The sequence below is a fragment of the Pipistrellus kuhlii genome, unplaced genomic scaffold (genome assembly GCF_014108245.1).
Source record: "Pipistrellus kuhlii isolate mPipKuh1 unplaced genomic scaffold, mPipKuh1.p scaffold_m20_p_5, whole genome shotgun sequence".
Taxonomy (NCBI): domain Eukaryota; kingdom Metazoa; phylum Chordata; class Mammalia; order Chiroptera; family Vespertilionidae; genus Pipistrellus; species Pipistrellus kuhlii.
Genome location: NW_023425551.1, coordinates 62,898,859 through 62,926,362, shown reverse-complemented (window position 1 = coordinate 62,926,362; position 27,504 = coordinate 62,898,859). Strand labels below are relative to the sequence as shown.

The 27,504-nt window shown below is 41.2% G+C and overlaps 2 protein-coding genes across 3 annotated transcripts in view; one reads left to right on the top strand and one right to left on the bottom strand.

Moving 5' to 3' along the window:
• The window catches only part of RAB23 (RAB23, member RAS oncogene family), a 21,772-nt gene extending 7,388 nt beyond the window's left edge, over nucleotides 1-14,384 (bottom strand). The window contains exons 1-4 of one of the 2 annotated variants that reach the window (XM_036413856.2): nucleotides 14,121-14,384; nucleotides 8,230-8,449; nucleotides 6,028-6,113; nucleotides 313-469 (exon numbers count right to left, since the gene is read on the bottom strand). In XM_036413856.2, coding sequence (XP_036269749.1) covers nucleotides 313-469; nucleotides 6,028-6,113; nucleotides 8,230-8,384 — 398 coding nt within the window. In that variant the 5' untranslated portion in view covers nucleotides 8,385-8,449; nucleotides 14,121-14,384. Of the gene's footprint in view, nucleotides 1-312; nucleotides 470-6,027; nucleotides 6,114-8,229; nucleotides 8,450-13,290; nucleotides 13,387-14,120 lie in introns of those variants that run through there. The other variant, XM_045572682.1, reaches the window with a different exon arrangement.
• LOC123651399 lies at nucleotides 14,356-27,504 on the top strand. Its single transcript, XM_045573158.1, has 3 exons — nucleotides 14,356-14,703; nucleotides 17,890-17,983; nucleotides 27,308-27,504. The coding sequence occupies exons 1-3, from the start codon at nucleotides 14,356-14,358 to the stop codon at nucleotides 27,502-27,504; spliced, it is 639 nt and encodes a 212-aa protein (XP_045429114.1).

The following is a 27,504-nucleotide window of genomic DNA, read 5'->3' as shown; positions in this document are numbered from 1 at the left end:
GGATGCTAAACTCCATTCACAAATTTGAGCATAATAGTTTTGAAAATACAAAACAATATGAAACTCAACATAGGCTATCTATCTACTCACTCTTTATTAAAGCATCTTTCATATGTTTAATGTTTTTAAATGTTTTCTTTAACAATTATCTCTTTTTTTTAAAGCAAACCAATCACATAGAACAGCTCACAGAAATTTTAAATATAAGGCATTCTTTATATAAACATCCTTAAATTTTGTAAGTCTCTGCAAAAGTTAAAATAGGTTTCCTTTATAGAATTATCACCACCCCTTCAAAAATAGCCATCTTACTTCTTTATACAAGAATCATCCAAGAGATCAATCTTGTTTTGTACAAGTACAGTTGGTATATCTCCAACTTCAGCTACTACTTTCTCTCTCCAACTGGAAATTGCTTCAAAAGATTCCCTGTCTGTGGTAGAAAATACAAGCACACAAGCCTGGGCTCCTGTAAGGTCACAAAATAAACATGTTATTTATATTAATTTAACAATCCTGTGCAGAGTTGCAGAGTGAGGGCAACTTTTACCTAAAAACAGGTTTTTTTATGTAAATAACTGGCAAACTCATCTTTTAGCATTCTGCTTATTTTTTAAAATATAAACTCTATTTTCTAATTCAAAGAACCATTTTTTACCAAGAACAGTGGTTCTCAAACTTGTACAAGTGTCAAAGTTCCCTCAAAATTATAAACTTTTTTGGGGGGGGAACATCATGAAATATTAATATATTTAATTACATTATAAGAGCTAGAGAGAATGTTAAAACTAAACATGAATAATGGGCTGTTGCCAAGTTCTTCCTGTTAATACTTGTCATTTGCTTCTTAATTTCTTTCAGCATAGATTTAAGAAAAATTTATATGAAAAGACTCATAATTCTATTTACTTTTCTAAAAATCTGTTATTATCTCATGTTAGTAGCAGAAAAACAATGATGCTAACAAATACCATTTACAAACCAAGGTCAAGAAAAAAATATATACAATAGAAAGGGAAAAGGTTTAATTTAGTTTTTTACCCTGTTTAACTGTATAATTCCCATACTGTACCCATTGGCAATATTTTATCTATCAATTATCACATTATAGTTAAATATAATTAAATATAATTAAATATAAGCAGCAACCTTCTGGAAGCTATCTCTACTGTTATTTTTGGTGGGGAGCCCTCCATGTCCGCACTGGATGCTGGTAGAAGTGGGCTTCTTGTGATGTCACAAGAAAAGGAATTTTCGAGACTGGTATGGGAGAATGAGTGGCATTTATTTGTGTGAAATTAAATCCCTGAGTTTCCAAGGTTCCCTCCCACTCCACCCTGTCCCACCATGGAAGAAGTCCAGCTGTGTCCTTAGTAGAGCTAGGATTAAAGCTGCTGCCCAAAGTTTCTGTTTCATATTTGCACAGTCCACTCCAGCATCAGGCTAGCTTAGCTTGTGTTCCTAGCTGCAGTCCATCAGTCCATTAAGTGTGGGGTCCACATGGCCATGGGCTGTGCAGCTTCTAGGAACACAGGCAAATGCAAGGAAGCAGGAGCAAAGCCAGAGGAACAAAGGAGGAATCAGAGTGCAAGAATTCCTTTGTCTGGGGATTTTAAAATTCTAATATTTTGTGTACTTGCAGTGGCCCCACCCCCTCTAGCTAATTATCTTTGTTTCCAGGTTAAACTGGCAGGCACCTTCCCTACATAATCCTGACTACTACATGCATCCATCTCCCCTTTGTTGACCCCTTCCCCAAGTGATTTGCAGGGAATGGGCTGGTGGTTCCCTGGGGAGTATGAAGTTGCAGCTTCATGGTAAAGCTGCCCAGATGGCATGCTTATTGATGTCTGTCCTCCCTTTTGCTCCTTTCCTATAATAAGGATATTTTTCCATTGATTTTTAGAGAGAGACTAAGTGAAGGGAGAGACAGAGAGAGAGAAACATCAATTAAGAGAGACACATCAATTGGTTGCTTCCCGCACACACCCCAACAAGAGTCACAGATAGAGCTTGCAACTGAGATACATACCCTTGACCAGAATCAAACCTGGGACCCTTCAGTCCACGGGCCAATACTCTTAACCACTTAGCCAAACCAGCTAGACTCCTTTCTAATTATTAATAACCAGCTAATGACAATGTTATCTTTTCTATTTCTTCCTTTGATAACAGTTCTGTATTGGTACCAGGTTATCTTTAGGAAAGCTAATGTTTTAATTTCTCTGTTATAGTCATTTGGACATCTTAAAGCTTTGATATTTAAAAGAAGCATGTGTTTTCTATACATATATTTTTAAAAGACCTTAATTTTCCTACTATTCAATCTCCCTTCTATACTACCTTCCCTAAGAATCACACTTGAAAAAGTTACTTCATTATATCAGTAAACCACCCACAAAGAAATAACTTCTCATAGTTAACAAACCACACATCAGGAAATGAAGCTTTAAATAAACTTTTGGTATAAGGTCATATTCCCCAAGAAACATAATATGTAGAGAATAATTCTACCCTAAAGTAACTGGAAGATCCTACAAGACTTAGTTCTGAGTATAGCTGAAGACCAGCAACATCACTTGGGAGGGTGTAGCAATCTCAGGGCCGCCCACTGAGCTACTGAATTAGAGTCTGCATTGTAACAAGCTCCCTGGGGAATTCATTTGCACACTAAAACATAAGAAACTCTGTTCTACAGAACACAGTGTAAAATCTGACAATGGCGAAGACCAATCAGAAACACAATTAAAAAGATATTATTCTAGATTTATATACCACTATATAGATATTACTCTAGATTTAAAGTGCTTGTCCCTTATTCTCTTGGACACTCTATATAATCTAAAGCAGAAAAAGCAGCATCTTTTTCTTAGAACCAATCACAGTAAGAAAGTGTAATGAAAATTGGACACTCTATATAATCTAAAGCAGAAAAAGCAGCATCTTTTTCTTAGAACCAATCACAGTAAGAAAGTGTAATGAAAATTATTTTATGTTGTATGAAACTTTGTGTGCAGTATGGTTTCTACTGCCTAAGCTAGACTTAACTTGTATGCATATAAGCATAACCAATGGACAGACAGTAGGGCCTGGGCGGTGGGGTAGGGGGAGGCGGGAGAGGACAATGGGAGGAAAAAGCGACATATGTAATACAACAATAAATAATTTTTTTTTTTTTAAAGAGCTTAAGAGGAATAATTTGGGGTCCCAAAAGGCTTCCTAATATGATCTGTGTCTATGCTAACCTACTAGAATTTACAAGGAGGTCATGTTTCAACATGTCTCACTATATAAAAAAGCCAGCATTCCAAGAATATAAAAATGCCTGAGAGCAATGGTTTTTGGTATAATAGGTCTTTTAAATGAATTATAGTTAATTTTTTTTTAAAAAAAAATAAAATTTACAAAATTTTTATGCATCTTTAATAATACATTTCTAGGACATAAATCAGTAAGTCGATTTCATAAAGCATAATGTTTCACTACTAAATCCATATTTTACTTAATTCATGCTTCCTAGCTAGCCCTTTCCTTCTCTTCCTAGTCTTTATTTCTATTTAATTACATCATCATCTGAATCTATACTACTAGCAGATATTACCTCTCTTCCTAACACCCATCCCCCAGTATCCACTAGCCAGTGTTTAGGATAGGTTACCAGTAGCCTCTGGTCTGGGAGCTGAGGCCCTACATGCACCAAGCCAATTAGGGTAATTCCATTCCTGACTACTTACTGTAATCTGGTCAAGAGTGTCTAATCAGATAAAAGCTCAGGACTTTTAATCACTTGGTGTGGGAAGCAACCCTCTCTCCCCAAGGATGTGAAAACTAAGTGCTTCCACTGCCGACCAGAGAGAAAAGCAGCATAAGGAGGAACTAATAAAGTCAGCTACGTTTTAAGAAAAGCTTTTAACAAACATTTACTTATATGCTTGGGATTATTTAATTTAAAATGTGAAATATAGGAAAATCCAAGTTGTTTAAAGCCTTTTGTTCAAATGAAACAAACTGGAAAGAAATTTAAGTACCCATTGTAAATTACAATGTAAGGACTAGTTATGGGCTCTTTTTTGTTTCTGGCCCACAATGTTTTCTGTAGATATAGTAAAGAAAAGTCATATGATTTCTGGACACCTGAAAGTACCAAACAAGAAGTAAACAGCAAACTGGATGGACCAAATTTTAAAAATTAAAAGATAATTTTAATCACAGTCTTATGGAAAAAAAACAGAGAAAGCATTAATACTTAAGTACAGTGCAAATGAAAATATTTTTAACTACCTGGTCTTTTGTAAAAATTTATTTTTATTTGATTTCAGAGAAGAAGGGAGAGAGATAGAAACCTCATCGATGAGAGAGAATCATTGGTTGGCTGCCTCCTGTGTGCCCTCTACTGGGGATCAACACTGCAACCCAAACCATGACCTCCCAGTTCATTGGTCAATACTCAAGCACTGAGCCATGCTAGCCAGGCAACCTGGTCATTTTTAATCAGGGACCCAATTGATCTACTTAACTGTATGGTTCCAACATTTTCTCCTTTTTATTTATACACAAAGCAAATCATTTTTTACATTTGACCAATTTTGCCTTTTTTAAGCTAAAGGTTCATAATAATAAATATATTCTCTAAAAGTAACATACTGATTAAAAAGTAATACTATCATATCAACTCATCAAAAGTTTAAAAACAAATAGCCCAACCTATTTTTCTTCCTCACAAAAAGAACATATATTTCAGGGCAAGACTTTATAGAGAAATAAACTAGGTAAGTAAAAAGAAAATAATAACAATCTCATGCATTCCTCCTACCTGTTGATGTTGCCACCTAGGTTTTCGGTTTATTTTTTCCTGTGTTGTGTGGGAGAGGCAACTGTGGTATAATAACCCCACTAAAAAAGTACAAATAACTTTTACTGAAGAATAAACTGTAGTTAGGACCCAACAGTGTCAATGCTCATGAAATTCATAATTTGATCTATTTTAAGAGCTTTGGTAGTAAGAGCATAATTTCACCTCACACCATGATACAGGTGCTCAAGATCCAAATTGGCATCCACAGGAGAGCGATAAGCAAAGCCTCTATAAATGGGAAGGCTTTAAGGACACAGTAAAAAGAGTGAGCAGTAAGGAGTGGTGACCTTATTAGGATGACACCTGAGAGGAATACCTCCCTTATTTCTCAAGGACCCAAAATGTTTTCTTAGAGTGGGCAGTGGAAGTCAAGTTTCCTTGGTAATGATTTAGAAAGCCAACTTTTTGGTTGCTTATATGTTAGTGTAATTATGTTTTTATTAGACCGTAGTTACATTATAATAAATCACATTTTCAAAAGTGGAAAAAACCAATATATATACATTCAAAAGTATCAATAGACTATAATTTTATATGGTACTAGATTAAGCTTTCAGTTATTTTGTTCTCATCACAATCACCACTGGCAGTGAGTTGGAGGAACACTAAAAATGCTGTTTTAAATTTCATTAAAAAAGGACAAAAATTTATAGAAAAATGTAATGGAAACCTAGAAATCTAAGCTCTTTTGAGGAATTTAACCCTACATTTTAGATCTTAAATCCTATAGTTGTAGTTGTTTCCTTTCACATGTATTGCACACTTCTTTTAACTCCTACAGCCCTGAAAAGGCTTTACTGATGAAATTTCATGTAATAAAATGTCATCTCATTTACAGGGGCTTTACTTTTTTATATAATGGTTTCCACTCTCTGACTATCTAGTCACTTCCTTGGGGTCAGAGATAGGCGTTTATCAGTTGCTGACTGACTAGGTCTGGGCATGCCTGTATAAGTCATGTAATTCTAAAGGCAGAGACTAGCACCCTATAGTACAAATACTATTTACCACTCATCAAGATCCTTTGAAGAAAAACGATCTAGCATTTTTAAAAATTGCTTTGAAATTAGTTTTAGTATTCTTAAAGAGAACCCTTTCTATGAAAAGAAAGTTAAAAGTAAATTTCTGTTTAGCCAAAAGAACATGCCCAAACAAAACCCCCCACAATTTACCTCGATAGTAGGCCTTTGTTATTGCATCGAATTCCTCTTGACCTGCCGTATCCCATAACATTAATCTGACATCTTCGTCATTAACTCTGAAACAAGAGATAGACTTCAAATGTAAAGAAAATGTCTTTAGTAATATAGCTTTGTGTATATTTTTATTTTTCAAATTTGGAAGTATTAAAACCAAGTTATTTTCACTCTGAAAAAGTCTGAGTAGTTTTAAATGCAGATACAATTACCAAGCAAAAGTAAAGGTGAAAGACATCCCCGCAAAGTTTTAGCTTTACACAATTTGAATTTACCTGGCATGTTTTCCCCTTTGACAACAGTCACAGTTAGTGGCCTCAGCCGAGCAGTATTGGGAAAGAGGAATTCCCTCAGGTCAGTGCTTGCTCTCCTCTGGTACACAACTGACAGAATTAGAAAGGAAAACTGCAACTTACCTGCTTGGTTGCCCTTAACTCAAAAATTTACTCTATTTTATCGTACAGTCCATTGTCTTGCTCACATTCTGTTAAGTCACAGCAAACACTGAATTAGCAAATACTAAACTACTGCTCTTAGGGGAAATACAAGGTTAAGTTCCTGTGAGCCCCTGGTTACATTTTCATCAGCTGATCAATACATAACCTTGTTTTGTGTGGTTTTGTTTGAAGACATCTTACTTCATATATGTTGTTAATTCATTAACATTAAACTCACAGCCTACAGCACTATAACTTATGCCTGAAGGAGACTTATCTAACACACATGTTATCTCTGTAAGGCACATCACACACACAGCCTTCTTGCATTTAGGATCACTAGACAGTATTTCAGTACTATGTTTGGGGGCCATCTTAAACAGTGAAATCACCAACAAAAATGTGGCACAAAAACAGAACACTAAAACGACACTTGTTTACAGTATGAGAGATTAAATAAAAAGAAAGACGGCTGCCTTGTTCCACCTAGGCTGGGAATGTGTGTATAGAGTAACTCAAGTTTTTGCTGCTTTGTGCATGTCCACGAATGACCACAAAGCACTGGGAGTATTGATTCTGGGGTTACAGATAAATTTCAGCAAGTGGGTAAATTTGCAAATGCAGTCCACAAATAATGAGAATCGACTATATACTACTTAAAATATTCATTTGGTTCAAATAACAAGTACAAAAACACAAGCATCAATCTTCTTAAAATATCTAAAGGAAGCAAATACAAAAATATTTTAAATTTCTCTTTTTAAAAATATTTTTATTGATTTCAGAGAGAGAGAGAGAACATCAACTTTGAGAGAGAATCATCGATCAACTGCCTCCTGCATCCCCTGCTTCTCCTGTGGGGATCGAGGCTGTAACCTGGGCATGTGCCCTGACCAGGAACCAAATAGTGACCCCCTGATTCATAGGTCAATGCTCAAACACTGACCCACACCGGCCAGGCACAAAAATAGTTTTACAAACAGGGTAACAGAATACAAATTAGAAATCCAACAATCCTTAAAACAATGAACACAATTATCTTGGGTGCAAATGTCTGGGCAAGTCAGATTTGTTTAATGTTACTTATTTCCATAATACATTTTACAATAGTTTTTCTCTTACAATTTAAGATACCTTATAAAGTTCTCAAAACTAATGACAAAAATGTTACTTTGATGTGATTAGAATCAAACAGGATTTCTTGAAGAGTTCCTTTTCACAGAAGTATTTAATCCTCCCAAATCTGCTTTCTCTTATTTCTTTAGAGTAAAAACAATTATTAACTCTCTAACTTCTATATAGTCTTGCCCAGTTTTAAAAAGAGACGAGACATTCTAAACAAAAGGATCCCATAATATAAGAAATGAGAAGTATTCTGATAGACAAGTAACTTTCAAATGAAATAGAGCATGGAATCTCACTGGAGTCACGAATCAGTTTGTGTTTAAGAAGTGCTTAAAGTGCCACCAATAAATACAGAACAGATATAAGATGAAAAGGGAGACCAAGAGGAATAGGAAAAGAACGTAAGAGAGGAAGGGAAAAGATGAAAGTGGGGAAATACGGAAAAATAAAGATATGTTCAGCATGAGTAACTGAAAACCACAACCAACTATTTCATGAGCCCCTGCCCTAGATGCCTCACCTTGGACTGTACTGTAATTAGTTATTATTATTCTGGCAAAGTCTTGGACACAGTTCACAAATCAAAAATTAGAAGATAAAATGGCCAAATACATACTGGATTTGTCGCTCCAAAAAATCAACTCCAATGGTTTTCTTGTAATCTTTTGTAAAAATGCCTTTGCAATATCTCTGAATCATACTTGATTTTCCAACTGCTCCATTCCCGACAACCACCATCTTGATGGCCACTTCCATATCTTCCTCCAACATTTTTGGAGTTGAAAAGGTTTCTGTTCCAACTTTAATTCCAGGTGATCAGATCTTATTTTTCAAATCTGCAGTTTAAAATGAAAATAAAGTTATTTTTTTCATGACATAAAAACTGAACAATATAAAATAAGCTATACTTGTTTTATCAAAAAATAATTATATCAAATTGCAAGAATTTGTTTCCACAATGAAGGCCCCCTCCCCACTGTTTAGCTAATGTAAATTCTTTAAAAGGAGGGGCTATACTGTCGTTCATTTTTGAATCTTTATCAACAAACCTCTAAACAATCTGTGGGCCAAGAAGAAGCTCAAGAAAAAAATTTAAAAGTAATTGAAATTAATAAAAATGAAGACATGTCAAAATTTATGGGACATAACTAATATGCAAAGGGAAAATTTATAGCAGTGAATGCTTATTTTAGGAAAAATCTCAAATCAATAATCTAAGTTCCCACTTCAAGAAAGTACAAAAAAAGAAGAGCAAATAAACCCAAAGTTAGCAAAAGGATAGAAATGAGTAAGATTGAAAACAGAAAAATAGATAAAATTAATGAAAAAAAAGCTGGATTTTTAAAAAGATCAATAAAATTGACAAAAAGAAACCACAAATTACCAAAATCAGTAATAAAATAGGGATATCAATCATTACAGACTTTGCAGACTCAAAAGGATAATACACCAAACAACTCTTCATAAATTTGAAAACTTAGATGGATGGACCAATTCCCTGAAAAGTATAAACTACCACAACTCACCCACCATGAAATATTGTAGATAATCTGAATGGCCCCATTACTTTTAAGGAAATGGAATTTGTAACTTAAAAGTCAAAAAGAAATCTCCAGGCTCAGGTGACTTCATCGAAGACTTCTACCAAACTTTTAAAGAATTAACACCAGTGGGTTCAATACTCAAAAATCAATCAATATAACCCACCATATTAATGGAGTAAAGAAGAAAAAACACATTGCCATATCAAGTAATGCAAAGAAAATATTGGACAAAATTCAGCAGCCATTTGTGAGAAAAAAATCTCAGCAAACTAGTAGAAACAGAAAGGACTTCTTCAACCTGATAAAGGACATCTATTAAAACAGCATAAAGCTAACATCAAAATTAATTCTGAAAGACTGATCATTTTCCCCTTTATGGGAAATGTCCACTCTCACTTCTCCTATTCATCATACATGAAGTCCTAGCCAGGGCAATAGGCAAAAAAGCACCTTACAGATTAGGGAAAAAAGAAAAGCTGTCTCTATTCACAGATGACATGAGTATTTATGTAGAAAACTCCAAGGAATTAAAAACAACAACAACGACAACAACCCTGCAGCTAACAAGTGAGTTTAGTAAGGATGCACAATAAAGAGCAGCACACAACACTCATGTATTTCTATACTCTAACAATGTACAATTTGAAACCACAAAATTTTAGATGACATTTATAAGAATTCCAAATATATTAAATACTTTAGAACAAATCTAACAAAACGTGCAGGATCTGTATGCTAAAAACTACAAAATGCTAATGAAACAAAGATGCTAATGAAATAAATGAAAAGCTATATCATGTTCATAATGAGAAGACTCAATAAAGCAAAAACAGCAGTTCTCCCAAATTGACCTATGGTTTGATGCAATTCCAAAGTAACAGCAGAATTTTTTTTGTAAAATTAACACAAGTTGATTTTAAACTTTATATGGAAAGACAAAGGAACTAGGACAGCTAAAACAATTTTGAACAAGAATAAAATTGGAGGAAGTCTTATTACTTGATATCAATATACTATACAGCTTTGTTAATTGAAAAAGTATATTCAAGCAGAGAAAGATACATAAATCAATGTAATAGAACAGAGGTCCTCACATTAGATACACACAAATATAGCCAACTGATTTTTTTTTTTTTTACAAAAGTGCAAAAACAATTCAATGGAGAAAGACAGTCTTTTCAACATATGGTGATGGAACAAGTGGACATTTGTATTTTAAAAAAGTAAATCTTCCCCTCACACTTTAAACTATATATATACACACACACACACACACACACATATATATAAATAAATAAATAAATATATATATATATATAAAATTGATGATTCTATCTTGCTCTTCACATACATATATGTGAAGAGCAAGATAGAATCATCAATAATTAGAGAGAATCATTAATTTGCTGCCTCCTGCAAGCCCCCCACTGGGGATAGAGCCAGCAACCTGGGCACATGCCCTGACTGGGAATTGAACTATGACCTCCTAGATCATAGGTTGCCGGCCGGGCTCCTCACATTTTATACAAATAATCCCCTAAATGAATCATAGGTATAAATGTAAAATTAAAATTTTTAGAAAATATTTTTAGAAGGTAAAAATCTTCTTGATCAGGAATTTGGCATTATTCTTTAAAAACTGATAAATCAGACTTCTTGAAAATTAAAACATCTGCTCTGTGAAAGACAAGCTACAGGCTGGGAGAAAATATTTGCAAAACACATGTTGAACAAATAACTTTTATCAGAGCATATTAAGAACCCTCAAAATTCAACATAAGAACTCTAACAAGCACCTGAAAAGATAGTTAACATCTTTAGCCATTAGTTTAAGACACATTAAAACCACATGACACTACTACTAGCCTATTAGAATGGCTAAACTTAAAAGTATTGACAATACTAAGTGCTAGAGAGGTTGTGGAGTAACTAGTACTCTCACATCACTGGTCAAAATGCAAAGTGATTCAGCCACTCTGGAAGTCAGTGTAAAATTTTCTTAAAAGTTAACTATACTTCACATGACCCTAGCAATAGCCTAGAGAAACGAATACTTAGGTTCACAATAAAACCTGTACATCAATGTTGATAGCAGTTCTATTCATAATCACTCAAAACTGGAACCAACCCAAATGTCCTTCAATGGGTGGGTGTATAAACTGACACATTTATCATGGTATCCTACTTAGCAACTTAAAAAAAATTGATGATACATGCAACAATTTGGAGGAATCTCAAAAGGCATGAAAGAAGTCAGCATCAAAATGTTACATATTACATGATTCCATTTATATGATACTAGAGGCCCAGTGCACAAAATTCATGCATGGAGGGGGGTTCCTCAGCCTGGCTTGCACCCTCTCCAATATGGGATCCCTCTTACAACCTAGAATGACTACTCCTAACCACTCGCCTGCCTGCCTGCCTGCCTGATCGCCCCTAACTCCTCTGCCTGCCGGCCTGATCACCTCTACCTTGCCCCTCTGCTGGCCTGATCACCTCTACCTTGTCCCGCTACCTACCTGATCACCCCTAACTGCCTCTGCCTGCCTGCCTGCCTGATTGCCCCCAACTGCCCTCCCCTGCCAGCCTGATCGCCCCTAACTGCCTCTGCCTCAGCCCCCACCACCATGGCTTTGTCTGGAAGGAAGTTGGACGTCTGGAAGATGGCAGGTCGACCTAGTCTAATTAGCATATTACCCTTTATTTAGTATAGATAGGTTATATAGAATAGGATTGCTTAAATGGGGGGGGGGGGGGGCGGGGGAGCTTTTTTCATCAGAAGGAGATGCTCTTGGCAGACAAAAACACATAATCCCTATATCTGGACTGATAGCCAGCCATATGCACTATACTGCCAAACGGTCCTTAAAAAATTGAATCGCTTTTTTATACCTTCCTCCAAACAGCGATTGCCCTTAAAACCCCTCCTCAACCCCCACCTTAGGTTCTGCCTTCACAGTTCACCCAGAGTAGGTTCTGATTGGTCGGTTTCTATGCCAGTCAGCAGGGTCTGATCACCTTGCTTCTCTCTCTGGACCTTGCTGACAGCCATCATCAATGCTGATCAGCCCTGCTGCTCTCTCTTTCCCAGAGAGGTCAGCAGTTCAGTCTGCTTGCCTGCTGCATGTGCAGCCTTCAGTCATTTTGGATGTTACGACCCTGGCTCTTTATATATATATATATAGATTCTAGGAAAGAACAGTGCAGATGGTCCCAGACTTACATGGTTTGACTTATAATTTTCAACTTTACAATGGTGTAAAAATAATAAGAACTCAGTAGAAGCCATACTTCAAATTTTGCATTTTGACCTTTTCTCAGGCTAGTGACATACAGTATGATTATACTCTTGTGATGCTGGACTGTAGCATCAAGAGTGGGAGGGGACATGAGGAATGGGGGAAGGGGTATGTGGCAGCTTCCACTCAGCCAGGAAATAAGGAGGGTAAACAACCGATACCCTGCAGCAGTGTTTCCCAAAGTGTGGTACACGTACCCCCAGGGGTAAGCGTTGCACCAGAGTTTGGTGGGGATATGCACTGCACCATGCTTAACTGCGCCTAATTCTACGTTCTCATGAGTACGAGGGGTACTCAGCGTTACGAAAATTAGAGAAGGGGTACACATATGTCAAAGGTTTGGGAAACACTGCCCTACAGCATAGTATGTATTAAATGCATTTCAAATTATTTTCAACTTATAGTGGGTTTATCAGGTCCTAACCCCACCGTAAATTGAGGAGTATCTGTAATTGATGAGTTAGGGAAAGGATATCAGGGTTTTTGGGGGGAGGTAGTAGAACTGTCCTACATCCTGACTGCCATGGTGGTTACATGAATCTCATTTAAAAAAATAATAAAATTTGAAGGAAGAAAAGTTATATCAGATTTTAACACCGTTTTTTGATTGGCAGCCACTACTCTATGGTCTTAAAGCACTATCTCAAAACAATTAAGTTCTTAGAAAATAAGCACAATCCTGACTGAGTACAATTCAAAAGCTTGACAGTAACGCTCCACATACTTTTTACCGCAAATTTAATTTTAAAGTTTTTTGTTTGTTTGTTTTGTTTTGTTTTGCCAACTAATGCAGTCTTCTGTATTAGAAAGGGAAAGGACGCGTTAACTCACTGATCAAAAGAGGTGTGGTTGGTTTTTGTTTTTTTTTCTTCGTCCCAGCCAGCACTGAAATACAGCTGTGATCACATTTTAAAAATACCGAAACATGTCTTGGGTTCCATGAAAATTACCTCGATGCTAGGAGTTACAGAAAACCTACGGAAACAAACGGCCTTCTTCAGAGCCCCCGCTACTAGACGGCGAAGTTTGCAGCCGCGGGTTCCCCTGCGGGGGGAGCGGCGGAGTAAAGCCGATCGGTGACACCCAGAGCCAATGAGAGTGTGCAGCCCGGCTCATTCATACCCCGGCTGTCTGGGCGAGAACCTGGGCGAGGGTGGGGCCCCCGAGGCGGGAGAGGGGTCTGAGAGCCAGGGCGGAGCTCTGGACCCCGCCCGCTCCCCATCAAACCCAACCCGGGCCCCGATCGCCCCTCCGCTGGGGTCCCGCCCCGCCCGGGGGCCGGGGGAGAGCGAGCGGCCGGGAGCCCCGCCAGGATGGAGGCAGCGCCCCGCACCGCTCCACCCCGCTCTCCCGCCCCAGGGGCGATCCCAGGCACCCACACCCAGGAAGCCGGGACGGCGGGGCGCCGCCGCCCACCTCCTCCGGCCGCACCGGGGACCCCGCGCTCGGAGGCGGGGAGGCGGGCGCCGGGCGGCCTGGGCCGGGGGATGGGAGCCGGGCCTGGAGCCTCCTGACCCCCAAACCAAACCCCCCTCCAGCCCCTGGAGAGAGGCACATCCCGGGACGCCGGGGAGAGCCGATCCTGCCCCGGAGGGGACCTCCGCCCTCGGAGAAGGCGAGGGAGTCCACGCCGCCGCCCCGGAGGGCGAGCCGCTACTCACCGTCCCCGGCGGCCGCAGCCCCGCAGCCCGCCCGGCGCGCCCGGCTCCTCCTGGTCGCGGCGCAACCGCTGCCGCCGCCGCCGCCGCCGCCCAGCGCGCCCGCTCCCCCGGCGGGGCCGCCCGGCCGCCTCGCGCCCTCTCTCGCTCTCTTAAGAAGGACTAGGATTTTTTTAAAAACGAACTTTATGGGCGATGGGGGCTGAGAACGAGCGGCTCCGCGGCAGCTCCGCCGGGGATGGCCGGGCGCGGGAGACTCCACTCCCCACATCGGCGGACCCGCCGCGCTGCGGAGCATGCGCCGGGCTCGCGCCGCGCCGGGCTCGGTGTGCGCATGCTCCGCGGGGACCGCTCCGCCGGCTCCGCCCGGGCGCTGGCCGGTGGCGGGCCCCGCGCCCCCCGGAGCCCGCTGGGCGGTGGGCGGGCCGGGGCCCCGGGAGCGCGGCTTCTGGCGGAGAGAAGCCAGCCGGCCGGCCGAGAGGGCCCTCCTGAGGTTCGCCCGCGCGGCGCCCACACTCCCCGGGACCCAGGACGTGCCGGGGACACACACCTGGTTCCCTGGAGCGGACAGCATCCCCGGGGCAGAGTAAGCAGAAATGTGGAACAAAGTCGAAAACGCACTCCCAGCCCGCACCTCGTGGCTGGACAAAGTAGAAGTCTGAAACGGTTAATAATTCAGAGAACCAAGCCAAAGACTAAAAGGTTTCCCCAAAAGCCAGCCTAAACTTTGCTTCAGTTGTTTTTGTATTTCAAAATAGAATAGAGAGCCATTCTGAATAGCGTCATGAAATCTCTCTCTCTTTTTTTAAATATATTTTATTGATTTTTTTATAGAGAGGAAGAGAGAGAGGGATAGAGGGATAGAAACATCGATGAGAGAGATCAGCTGCCTCTTGCACACCCCTCACTGGGGATGTGCCCAACCAAGGTACATGCCCTTGACCGGAATGGAACCTGGGACCTTTCAGTCCGCAGGCAGATGCTCTATCCACTGAGCCGAACCGGTTTCGGCAACGTCAAGAAATCTCTTGATGTCTCGCCACTCTGCCCACCTGGGGCATGAATCCATTCCTTTGTCCACCTATCCACACTATATACGCTCTCCTTAGCCACTTAGTAGCCCTCTTGGTTATTGAATTGAATGTCCCAGTACTTGTGTTCAAGTAACACTTATTTTATTTCATAATGGCCCCAAAGCGCAAAAGTTATTAATGATGTTGGTTATTCAGATATACCAAAGAGAAGTACAGTATCATAAGATACCTTGAGAATGCTCATTCACATAACAGTATTTTTAAAAAATATTTTATTGATTTTTTTACAGAGAGGAAGGAAGAGGGATAGACAGTCAGAAACATCGATGAGAGAGAAACATCGATCAGCTGCCTCCTGCACAGTTCCCACTGGTCATTCCACCGTTTGGTCGATTTGCATTTTATCCCTTTATTATATAGAATTTGCTCTTCATGAAATAGTTTTGATGTGCTGAGAGAGCTCTCTGAAAGGTCTGGCCTGTTGTGCAACTCTGATTTTTATGGACTTCTCTGATGGCACATAAGAGTGCACCTGTGGCCTGGCCAGAGTGGCTCGGTTGGTTGAGCTGTGAACTGAAAGGTTGCTTCTGGGGCATGTACAGGAGGCAACCAATTGATGTTTCTCTCTCACATCAGTGTTTCTCTCTCTTTTTCTCCCTCTCTCTCTCTCTTTTTCTCCCTCTCTCCTCCCCCCCCCCCACTTCCTCTCTCTAAGCATGTCCTCAGGTGAGGATTAAAAAAGGAAAGAAGAGTGCATCCGTGTGACATTTTTTCTTGTACATCTATTGGAACATTGGTCACTCCAAAGATCTAGCATTTAATGCATTTTCAAAAGCATATTCACAATCACCATTTTGTCAGCCACTCCTTAATTTAAATTCCTCTCAGTACTCTCATAAAATAAGTAGGGGACTATCTGATTAACCCTATTTTTAGATGCAAATGAAGTAAAGGTCACATGCTCTGCAGGTAAATTAGATACAAGAATCCAATTCTCTTGATGGCCAATTATAAATCTAACTTCATACGGTTATCCATTACCTGCACTTGCAATTATTAAGCCAAATACAGTGATGGGAAAATATTTTACTTATCCTAGCAATCTAATACTCTATGCCCTCAACAGAATTTTTTTTTTCCCACACACAGTCCTTTGCACATTAATCAGTGATTGAGGTTTCATGCCTGAAGAGTGTTATTTATTTACTTATTTAAGCAAACATTTAAGATTAAATTATTTGATATTTATTGCTTAAGAGAAATTAAAGGAGACTTAAATAAATAGAGATATATATTATCTACATGATCATAACACTCAATATTATTTGTTATCAGTTTTCTCCAAAAGATCTATAGATTCAACGTAATTCCAATAAAAATCCCAGAAGTCTTATTTTGTTGAAAATTTCAAGCTGATTTAAAAGTTATGCAAAAGCCCAAGATAGCCAAAACAATTTTGAAAAAGAACAAAGTTGAAGAACCAAAACTCTCTAATTATAAACTTTTAATAAAGGTACAATAAACAAGACACATAGATCATTGAAACAGAATTCAGAAATAGACCCACATAAATATGGCCAATTGATTTTTCAACAAAGACTCCAAAACAATTCAGTGGAGAAAGGGGGAAAAAAATCTCTTGGAATAACTGGATATCTAAATAAAAAAAATATATGTATCAGGTCTGACTTCCATAATATGAGTTATAATTTAATTAACAATTATTTGGGACTACTTCTCAGAAGGGTTGTGGCTTAACCTAGGACATTTGCACCTTCTTTATGAAAACTGATCAAAATGACCAATAGAATGAAAAATCAAGGAACAACCCAAGTAGTAAATAATCTCCAAAGATGGTCCCCAAATAATTCTGCCCCTCCCTGTACATGCATGCAGCTCCTTCCCTCAGGACAGGGATCTGTGTCTTCTCTTCTTGAATCTGATCTGGGCCTGTCACTGCTTTGTCCAGGTGGCTGCAGAGAGGTCACATTCTGGCTCTCTGAGCACAGGCATTCCTCCTCCTGAATCACAGTGGCCATGCTCTGAGGAAACTGATGCAGTCAAATGGAAAGGCCCATTAAAACCCTCCAGCAAACAGCACCACTGAGCTCCCATGTGACTGACAGCACCAAGCTAGAGCCGTCTTGGAAGTGGACCTCTGCCTCTGAAATCCCCCCCTCAACCCTCAGCCTTAATTAAATCAACCTGGCTAGTGTCATGGGGGAGCAGAGATGAACTGCCCCCTTCAGCCCTGTGCAAATGCAAACCAATCACAAGCAAACAAATAATTACTGTTTTAAGTTAGTAAGTATTGGGGTTGTGTATTATACAGCAATGGATAATTAAAACAACTTGCATTAGTACTGGGATAGGAAGAAAACTGCCCTATCCATGCCACATATTTCAAGGAGTTTCTGTCAGGTGGTATATCGATATATGTGGGACCAGATCAAAGGCAGTCATATAGGCTTTGCTCATAATTATTTACCTGAGGAAAAAGTGCTGGGCTTTGGAGAATGAGTAGAGGAAATTCTGGTAGAAATTCAGGATTTGGGTTGGGATAGTATAAACATTAGAGATTAATTTGGGGCAAATTGTCATCTTCGTCATGTTGAGTCTTTCTATTCAGAAACATTATAACATCACTTTACTCCAATCTTTGCAGTGTGTGTGTGTGTGTGTGTGTGTGTGTGTGTAAATTTTCTGAAAATTGTTTTTCTGTTTGTTCATTTTAACAGAGTATCTGTGTGGGTCCAGTATTGGAATTTGAGATGACTTGTGTTGGAGATTATTGGGTCCTTGGGCAATTCTTTTGGTCCCAAAGAAAAAGAGGTAAGAGTTTATATTGAATATTTTCTGTGGTAATTTTGCAAGATTTTGAATGTTGATAGCTTGTTTGAGGTAGGGAAGAAGCTATCTCAGAGAAATCCACTGATATGCTGGTTTGGTTGTTTCTCAAGGCTTGTTCCTTGGCAGTGCCCCTGTCCCACGTTCCTTCTTACACTCACCCTGGCAACAAGCAGCAATCCTGGTTTTACAAGTTGCCTTTCAGTCACAGTCCCTTTCAGCGGTGGAGCCGGGAGAACTTGTCAGTTGGTTCGGGGGCTGAGCTAGTGAGCTTGGAAAGCAGATAGAATGCAGGTGCGCGATCAGGTGTCTTCAGGACAGTTTCCATTCCTAGTATGGTCTGACTCTGGTGTCCAGCAAGTTTTTCCTGGTCTTTTATTCTCCTGCAGTGGGAAGCTTACACATGGCTAAGTATCATATTGCCTTATAGTCCTAACACTTAATATCTTTGAAAAACATGTTGAGAGAAGATTTACAGTTCTAGAAGAGTGTGTAGGGTAAATTAATGTAAGATACATAGAGAACTAAACAAGTGACAAAACAAATTCCAGGAAAACAAAAAGTTGTACAAGAGAGGAAATATAATCATATTACATGGCTCAGCAATAAAAAAAATATCTCATGGTCATATCAACATAAATGATATGTACTGTGTTTCTCCAAAAATAAGACATCCTCCCTCCCAAAATAAGACCTAGCACATGGAAAGATAAGACATCCCCTGAAAATAAGACTTAGCGCAACTTTGGGAGAAAAAATTAATATAAGACACTGTCTTATTTTCGGGGAAACAGGGTAAATACTGACTATTGATCTAATCAAAAGCTGAGACAATAATACATTATGGGAAGGAGGAGATATGTGAGAGATCTGTGGGTGTGGGATAGGTGTTGGGGGAGGACAGTAAGTATGTAACAGAACTATATTTTCATCTTCCATAATAGAACGTTGATAGATATATAAAATTGAAAAAAATTTAGAATAGCAGTATTAAGAAGAATAGAAATATGGCTCTAAATACTAAAAGAAACATTAAAAAAGGATTGAAATTACCCTTTGCGAATATCCCACATCCCATGTGGTTCAGGGTTCAGGTTCAGGGTTCAGGTTCGGGCTTTGGAGGAGGCTGCGCACAAATGAAAGAGACAAGAAATACTAATTTGGACTTTGGGGGCCAGGCGGAATCTCAAGAAAGGACTCCAATTTGCTCTGGCCTCGCCATTCCTTTTATTCAGGTTTGGGATACACGCATAGCCCATAGGCAGGCAATTCCAGTAATAGTTCCGTGATAGACTATCAACAAGGATTTACATGAGACTAAAAGGTGGAAGTTGCTTCAGTTCCTTTGTCTCAAATCCACAGGGGGTGTAAGGCTCTGACCCTTGCCAGAGCCTCAAGTCTGACCAGCCTTCTGGACTCCTTGTCCACCCCTTTCTGCTAGTGAGGCAATAGGTGGCTTCCTGCATCCCTTGGAAACGAGATTTGGGAGGGAAGCACATGAAACTCTTGGATTACTGTTTTTCATCAACTTTGTGGAACTACTTAATTTTTTAAACTATGAATATATAAACTGATTAAAAATAAAATTACATAAAATTTATTTGTAAATCATAAAATAATGGATAAAGACTATATTATTGATAGTATTGACAATAAACTACTTTTTTTAGTTGCTCTGGTACAATGTTTATGCTAGATCAGTGGATGGCAAACTCATTAGTTAACAGAGCCAAATATCAACAGTACAACAATTGAAATTTCTTTTGAGAGCCAAATTTTTAAACTTAAACTATACTGTAGGTACATTGCTATTAACTTACTTAGGGTACTCCTAAGCTGGCCTTTGCTAAAAACTCAAGGGGCCAAAGAGCCACATGTGACTTGCGAGCCATAGTTTGCCAACCACTGTGCTAGATAAATGAGAGCTTACAAATTAGTGTCCAGTCCAGAACACTGGCATATAGCAAATTCTCAATAAATAATAATTTTCTTCTAAATACAAGTACCTAAAACTTTCTTCATGTCAAAACAAATAGAAAAAAGTGAGACGTTTTGATTTTTTGTACTACCAACAAATATTGTTCTATTATAAACAAGGCTCTTTTTAAAAATAATAATTTAATATTAGAAAAAGTTATAGTTTCTGTAGCTACAATATGGAAATCAAATAGCTTACAATTGATTTAAAATGTTTCCTGTTTCCCCAAACCAATATGATGGTTACCAAATCAAAAGGAAAAATATGCTAGTTAATCATAGCATAAGCTTTTTGCCTAATATGGTATGAGCAGTTTTAACATTCTTACTGTATGACATCTTAGGGTTTGTATTTTGTTAACTCTCAGAGGAAGATTAGTAACGTATCATGTGCATTTTTTTTTTTAAACCACGTTGCTACCCGACTTTATTTAGAGCTCTGAAAAGCCTATGCTCCTTACATTATAATTAAGAAGTGATGTAATCTGCTCTGGATTTGTGTCTGAAATAATCACCGGCAATTTCACAGTGAAGTTTGCCTTGAATTTTTGTTTTATGAATAGATTCTCCTGGGGGAAAAAAAAAAACTTTCTAGAAATTCCGTTTTAAATGTCTTCTGTGAATTTCACAGATATTCTCAAACATTATAGTATTATTTGTTCCAAAACCCATGTTCCCCAATTTGGTATCAACTATCAATACCATTTACCAAAGCTAGCCATCTCTCCTATATGAGCTCTCAGAAGGTTCCTTATGTTCAGTCTGCTCTCATCTGCAATCTACAATTCTGCAGTTCATCATTTTACATTTTTATACTTTCCGTATGTCAATTACACATCCTTTTAAAATGCAAATGGTGAAAAAATCCAAATGGTGATTGGCCATTCACTACCTAATATTTTCCCCTTAATAACTAGGATCAAGAAAAGAAAGCTGTTGTGGGGAGAAGAGAAAGGTTAGGAGTGTGTGTGAGTGTGTGTGTGTGTGTGTGTGTGTGTGTGTGTTTGTAAGTGATGGTGGTTGGCTACGAAGAGCTTGAGCACAGAATGGGATGCTGTGCGCATGAGAAAGTGGGAAGAAGGGTGTGGAAAGAAATGGTGCTGGTCCCTAAGACAAAGTTTAAGAGGAAGGGAGGGAGGAAGGAAAGGAGGGAGAAAGAAAGAGAATTATATTCTTTAGAATAGGGTAACTGCCTCATTAGAACAAAGAGTTATCTAATCAGCAGCAAAAGCTAGGGTACCAGTGGTCTCTGCTGTATCTGTATTGCAGATGCCCGCAGCCTACACAGCTCACTCCTGCAGAATGCCTGGGAAACACTTTGATGGATGGGAGCAATTTTCAGTAACATAGGGAATGATGCTGCTTTGTACAACACTGTTCCCTTTATCTTGCAACACAAAGTCAAGTTCTATTTACCCAATGACATGGCATTTCATGGCAGTGTGCTTTTCTAGCCAGGAGGGTGGTACAAAGGCATGATCTTTGAACAGCATTGCAGGATTCTTAGGAAAAATGACACACTATATAGATGGACATTTATCTCATTTATTTAGAAAAGGCCATAGGCTTTTTGTCTTGTTTTATTTTGTAGACAACAATCAATGATAAACTGGTCAAAGGAGCCACATTTTTAATATGAGGAGGAAAAAGAAAAAGAATTAATTCAATTAATATTGATTAAAAGTAATATAATTAATAAACCTCTAAAATCCATATTTTTGGCATTCCCCCTCCCACTATGAATGGTCCACCCATTGAGTAAACATTTAACTGACAAGGAATGTTTCTTAAAGTTTTTATGTTGGTTAATGGTTTAAAACTTACATATCTCCTTTTATAGGATAGAAACAGTTTCATTGAAGTTATTTGAAATACCAGACACATTTGAAATAACATCCTGTAGAGGGTGGAGGTAATACAGATACTCTGATAATAACAATTAAAAAAAAGAATGGAAAATTAATATGTAGCACATATAAATTGAAAAGTACATTTGCATAAAGACTCATTTTCCAGTTTTATGATTTACATGATTTATTCTTTTATTTGGTCATTTCCTTACTTGTCTCACAAAGACTTAAAAGTAGTCCTGAAATAAATATTAAAATATAAATAATTTTAAAATCTGTATTAGCTAAAATGTAAATAGGAGTAAGCCAAGATCTTGAAAAAACATACAGAATTCAGAAATGAAGACAAAAGGGATAAAAGAAGTTATATTAGCTACCTCAAATAAATGTTTGGAAATTGAATTCATTTTTGTTGACTATTACATTTTCTTGAAGCTATTGAAAACCATAGCCATAAAGTTTTGAGAGTGTGGGGCAAGTCCCTCAGCAGATTTATATAAGTGCTTTGTACTTTGTAGACATTTAATAAATTTCTGTTGAACTGAGAACATTACACCTTTAGTAGTTAGAACATGAGACCAATCAATTATTGTCTTTATTATAACATATTTTTGTTGTATTTGTTTTTATTTTTCTAATTTTAAATGTAGTATACATCATTGTATAAAATTATGTACTTAGATATTAAAAATTTAAATCTTGAAAGGAGAGAAGAGAATTGAAGAGAAATGAAGCAATATTTGATAGTGGTCAACAATTTTCCAAAGTTGGTGGGAGACATTAAGCCACAGATTTAAGAATCACTTTAAAACCCAAGCAGAAGAAATCAAGAAACCTGAACTAGGGCCTACTGTGGGGTAACTGCTGAAATATAAAGATAAGGGGGAAATCTTAAAGGAGCAATAATACTGACAGGTGCTCAGCAGAAATAATGAAAGCTAGAAGGCAATAGAAAGATATCTTCAGGAGAGGATCCAAGATGGCTGCTTGGGTAGACATCTAACCGCAGCAGCACACAACAATTTCAGTGGAATACAACTAAAATGTAGAGTGGACATCGCCCAGAGCTACAGGTAGTCGACCGACTGAAAATTCTACAATACAACAAGAAGGAAAGAGAAAACCAGAAGGAAAATCAGAGGAGCTGAAAAAAAGCCTAAGGTACGGAGACATGCTGCACGCTTGCACGCGCGCGCAGAGAGGTCGCAGCCGGAGAGGAGGAGAGGGCTGGGTGCTGCCTGGCGTTCCCTAGCAGGAAGGAAATAAAACCCCCAGCCTGGGCTGAACCCCCGAACTGGCAGCGCTGAGCCCCAGTTATGGGCCAGACCCTGGGGACCCAGGCTCCGGCAGAGGGAGACAGGGCTGTGAGGCGGAATCCCAGGGGAGCAGCGAAAAGCAGGGCCCCCAGAGTCGCGCGCACATTGTGCGCAGAGGACTGAATGTTGACTCTGATGCTGGATTACCCTAGCCGGAAGAAACAAAGCCTCCGGCAGCGCTGAGCCTCAGTCTGGACTGCTCTGAACCCCAGCTCTAGGCCAATCCCTGGGGACCCAAGCTCAAGCAGAGGGAGACGGGGCTGTGAGGTGGAGTCCTGGGAGCGCAGCGAAAAGCCGAGCCCCCGGAGTCACGCACATTGCTTGCAAGGGAAGGAATGTTGACTCTGATGCAGGATTGCCCTGGAGGGAAGGAAACAGGAGCCCCGGGCTTGTTGGGCCCCAGCTTCAACTGCTCTGAACCCCAGTCCTAGGCCAGACCCTGGGGACCCAGGCTCAGGCAGGGGGAGACGGGGCTGTGAGGACAGACTGTTGACTCTGATTCTAGACTCCCCTAGAGGGAAGGAGAAAAAAAAAGCTCCAGACTGGAGGAACGTGACAAGGAGCAGGAGCCCCTGCCAGACACTGGCCAGCCGGGCACCAGCAAGGAGCCAGGCGACGGGGCCCCCGGGTGGGGGGGTGCCCCTGAGCCCTCGACCACTGAGCGAGGGCAACGGAGCCAAGACCGGGGGCTGCTTCCTGGGCGGCGCCGACCCCGGCAACAGGCTGAAGCAGTGCAGGAGCCCACGGAGAACAAAGGGGTGCCACAGGCCAACCTGCTGAGCTCCCAGGACAAGGAGGAAGAAACCAAAGAAGTTCTCAATGTGAAGAAATCAAGTAAGAGCAAAAGATAGTAAAATTACTTAAGAAAGAATACAAAGAAGATCTTGAAAAAATCAAAGACTAACTCAGAACTCAACTCACCAGCCAACATTGCAACATGAATGCGTTTTTTTTTTTTTTTTTTTTTTTTTGTTTGTTTGGCATTCACGGGGTTTATTTGCTTCTCTGGGAAGGTCAGGAACACGGGCCTGTCACACATCGAAAGCAGAGGGGGCGGCAAGGGCACTTCAGCGTCGGCGCTCGGCTCGAGGACCTGGCGGCTTGAGGAGGGAGGGGGTCCATGCCACTGCTTGGGGCCACCTCAGAGAGGGCCTCTCCTCCCACCACCAGGGGGCAGAGCTGAGGCAGGCCGGGCTGATTTCAGGCAGCCCTTGCACAGCTCCTCCTCGGAGGCAGTGGTGAGGGGGGGCTACCTCAGCCTGGGCACCAGGTTTGGGGGCCAGAGGAGGGGCCCAGATGGGGCCCGGTCATCCTATAGCCTACACAGGAGAGGGCGCATAAGCATGGGCATGAATGTGCCTCTGAGGATGAGTGTGGCTGCAACCTGGGAGAGGTGTGTGCACGCCTGGGTGTCAGCTGCCCAGAGCAGGAGAGGCCCTCACCCCTCACCCCTTCCAACGAGGTGGGGGAGGCTCCCATTGGGCTGGGTAGCCAATGGGGTCTCCTGCTGCAACTCAGGGGGAGCTCCCTGCCCCAGGCTGTGGCCCCTCCACTGCCCAGAATGTGCCAAGCCTAGCACCCTGCACAAGGCGGGGTCACGTGAGCCACTTGTCCGGAGCTCCCACCCTCACTGGGCCCTCCTTCCTCCTGGTGCTAATTTGAGGACCCTAGGGGGCCGCCCCAGCCCATTCTCCAGTCTACTTGGGCCAGAGTCCTGGGTCTCCCTAACTGTACCCCAGAGATCAGGCCTACTGCCAGCGTTTTTGTTTTTTTTTAAAAAAAGGACAGAATGTTGGAACAGCGGCGGCCAGGCCTAGAGTGGTCAGGCACAAGGCAGTGGCAGCCGGGCCCGGAGCAGCAACGGCGAGGCCCCAGAGCAGCAGCAGCCAGAACCAGAGCATCAACAGCCAGCACTGGAGCAGCCAGACCTGGGGCAGTGGCAGCCAGGCCTGAGGCAGAGGCGGCCAAGCCCAGGTTGGCCAGTCCAGGAACACCCAGACCCGGACCGGCCGGGCCCGGAGATGCTGGGCACAGAGCAGCAGGGTTGGGAGCAGCCAGGCCCAGAACAGCAGTAGCCAAGCCCGGAGCATCCAGGCCGGGAGCGGCCAGACTTGGGGCAGCCGGGCCCGGGGCAGCTGGGCCCAGAGCAGCCGGGTTGGGTGCGGCCAGGCCAGGAGCAGCGGCTGCCAGGCTGGGAGCGGCCAGGCCCGGAGCAGCCGGGTCGAGTGCGGCCAGGCCCGGAGCAGCGGCTGCCAGGCTGGGAAAGGCCAGGCCCAGAGCAGCGGCTGCCAAGTCCAGAGCAACTAGGTCAGGAGCGGCGGTGACCAGACCCGGAGCAGCTGGTTGTGGAACGAACCAAAGCAACAGAGGCCAGGCCCGAAGCAGCCAGGCCTGGAACAGCTTGCTCCTCGCCTACCCCTGCCCCACGGCTGCCTCTCAGACATGGCTGGAAACTTTTGTGGGAACTTGAGGGTCTGCTGAATCAAGTGATGAAGGCTTAGATCTGGATGTGTTGAGTTAGTATAGTGCTGGGGTGTTGATCTGTGAGTGCCTTGGGTGGGGCCTGGATGAGGCTGGTTGACCTATTTGGAAATGTCTTTTGTGTGAAGTGTATCATTGGGCATGTGGAGGTATTATTGATATGAGAAAATGCTAAGTAACTGATTTACTATCTTTAAAGGGATTTACTATCGGGGAAAGGGAGGGAGGAAGAGACTAAACATAAACTGTGCACCTATGGATGAGGACAATGGGGGTTGGGGAGGGCAGAAGAAATGAGGAACCTTTGTAATAATATGAACAATAAAGATTGATTAAAAAAAAATTTAAATCTCACATACCATCAACTCTAAAGGGAAATAACAGTAAAGTTTATTTTTCTTCATTAAGTTTCTCTTCCCCATCACCTACTCTTCTTTGTGAGGGAGGAGGAAGATGATGATGACATATCATAAAGGTACTGAAGTAGGGATACAGAAAACCTGTATCCAGTCAGGGCTCTGCTACTAGCTGCACCAGTCCATGGGAGGTGAATAGATTTCATCTTTAAGCCAGATCTCTGACTATAGAAGCTGCCTGGAGTGCTCCTTGGTCCTTGGTCACATCTGGATTCAGCAGGAAACCATGCCATAATGGGGACATGATTTTACTAGTGGCCACCCTGGAGTCTGTTATTAAATTTATCAGTGATATGGGTTGAACTGTGTTAGGCAGTTAGACACACATGAGCTGAGCAAGGTTGATGGACCAGGTACAGAAGATCAGCAGGGCAGAAAGCCCTGGGTGGCTAGCAATGTGCAAAACTGGGCGAACAAGGACTCTGATCCCAGGGTGACCTTTCCTCCCCTAGCATATGGTTGGCCATGCAGTTCAGACCCTCCCCTGACCTTTTCCCCTTGGCATGTTGCTAGTCATGCAGGTTAAACCCCCTTAGAGGAGGAACAGAAAGGGGGCCAGAAAAGAGTCCTTAAATATTAAGTACCCAGGACAATGAGGTTCTGATGGAATCAAATATATCTAGGCCACAGTGTGTTTCTGCTCTAGGCCCAGAAAAGCATCAAAACCAGACAAGAGACACTGTGGCTGCCTCAGGACCAGCTGTGTTGATTAATGACCCCTTGCCCTGGCACTGACCAGTCAATGGAGACCATGACCCTGTAAGTATTATTCACACCTGGATAGCTGATGAATAATCTATTGGGATAATCCCCTGCAACCAACAGATAAATTACCCTTAAGACAGAGAACCCAGTACCCAGCTCTCTCTGGAGCACACTGGCACCTTTCCTCAACCTCTTCCGCTAGAAGTATTTTCCTTGTCCCCGTTGCTCCTAAGTTTGCTTCTGTAACTTGTTCTCTGAGCCCATGCAGCTCAGCTGGCTCACTTCTTCCATCACTCAGTTCTTCCAGCTCTGTGACTTCCTAAATAAACTTTTGCTTGTGTTTGCATCTTAGTTCTGAATTCTTTCTTAGCCATAACTCGGGGGGACTAAGGTTGCTAAACCGAGGTCCATTTGCTGATAATACTTCAGTGCCATTTTCACCTCCAACAGAATTACATTATTTATATAGTGTCTTTCAACTCTAATATATTATTTTTAGGTAAAGAAAAATCATAGTTGAAGTTCTCAGGAGTATTTTAAAATACAGGTTTCATTGTTACTTAGGTATGGCAAGGCTGACAGATCAGGGGATGACTGCCATGAAAATGAAAATTTATTATGCTCACAGATCCCGAGAGGAAAGGACACACCCCATCGTGAGGATCACACAGGGAAGCATGGGTAAGTCAGAGGCAGACGGAGTAGGGAGAAATGTTGGCAAAAGCCTTGACAGTGGTTTCTGCAAAAAGAAACAGGTTTAG

What these genes read in the sequence shown, in the direction of transcription:
- LOC123651399 (XM_045573158.1), top strand. Translation starts at nt 14,356, where the DNA reads ATGGCCGGGCGCGGGAGACTCCACTCCCCACATCGGCGGACCCGCCGC. An exon ending in GACAGCATCCCCGGGGCAGA is followed by an intron (nt 14,704 to 17,889) that starts GTAAGCAGAAAT and finishes TCATTTTAACAG; the next exon opens with AGTATCTGTGTGGGTCCAGT. An exon ending in TTGGTCCCAAAGAAAAAGAG is followed by an intron (nt 17,984 to 27,307) that starts GTAAGAGTTTAT and finishes ATTGTTACTTAG; the next exon opens with GTATGGCAAGGCTGACAGAT.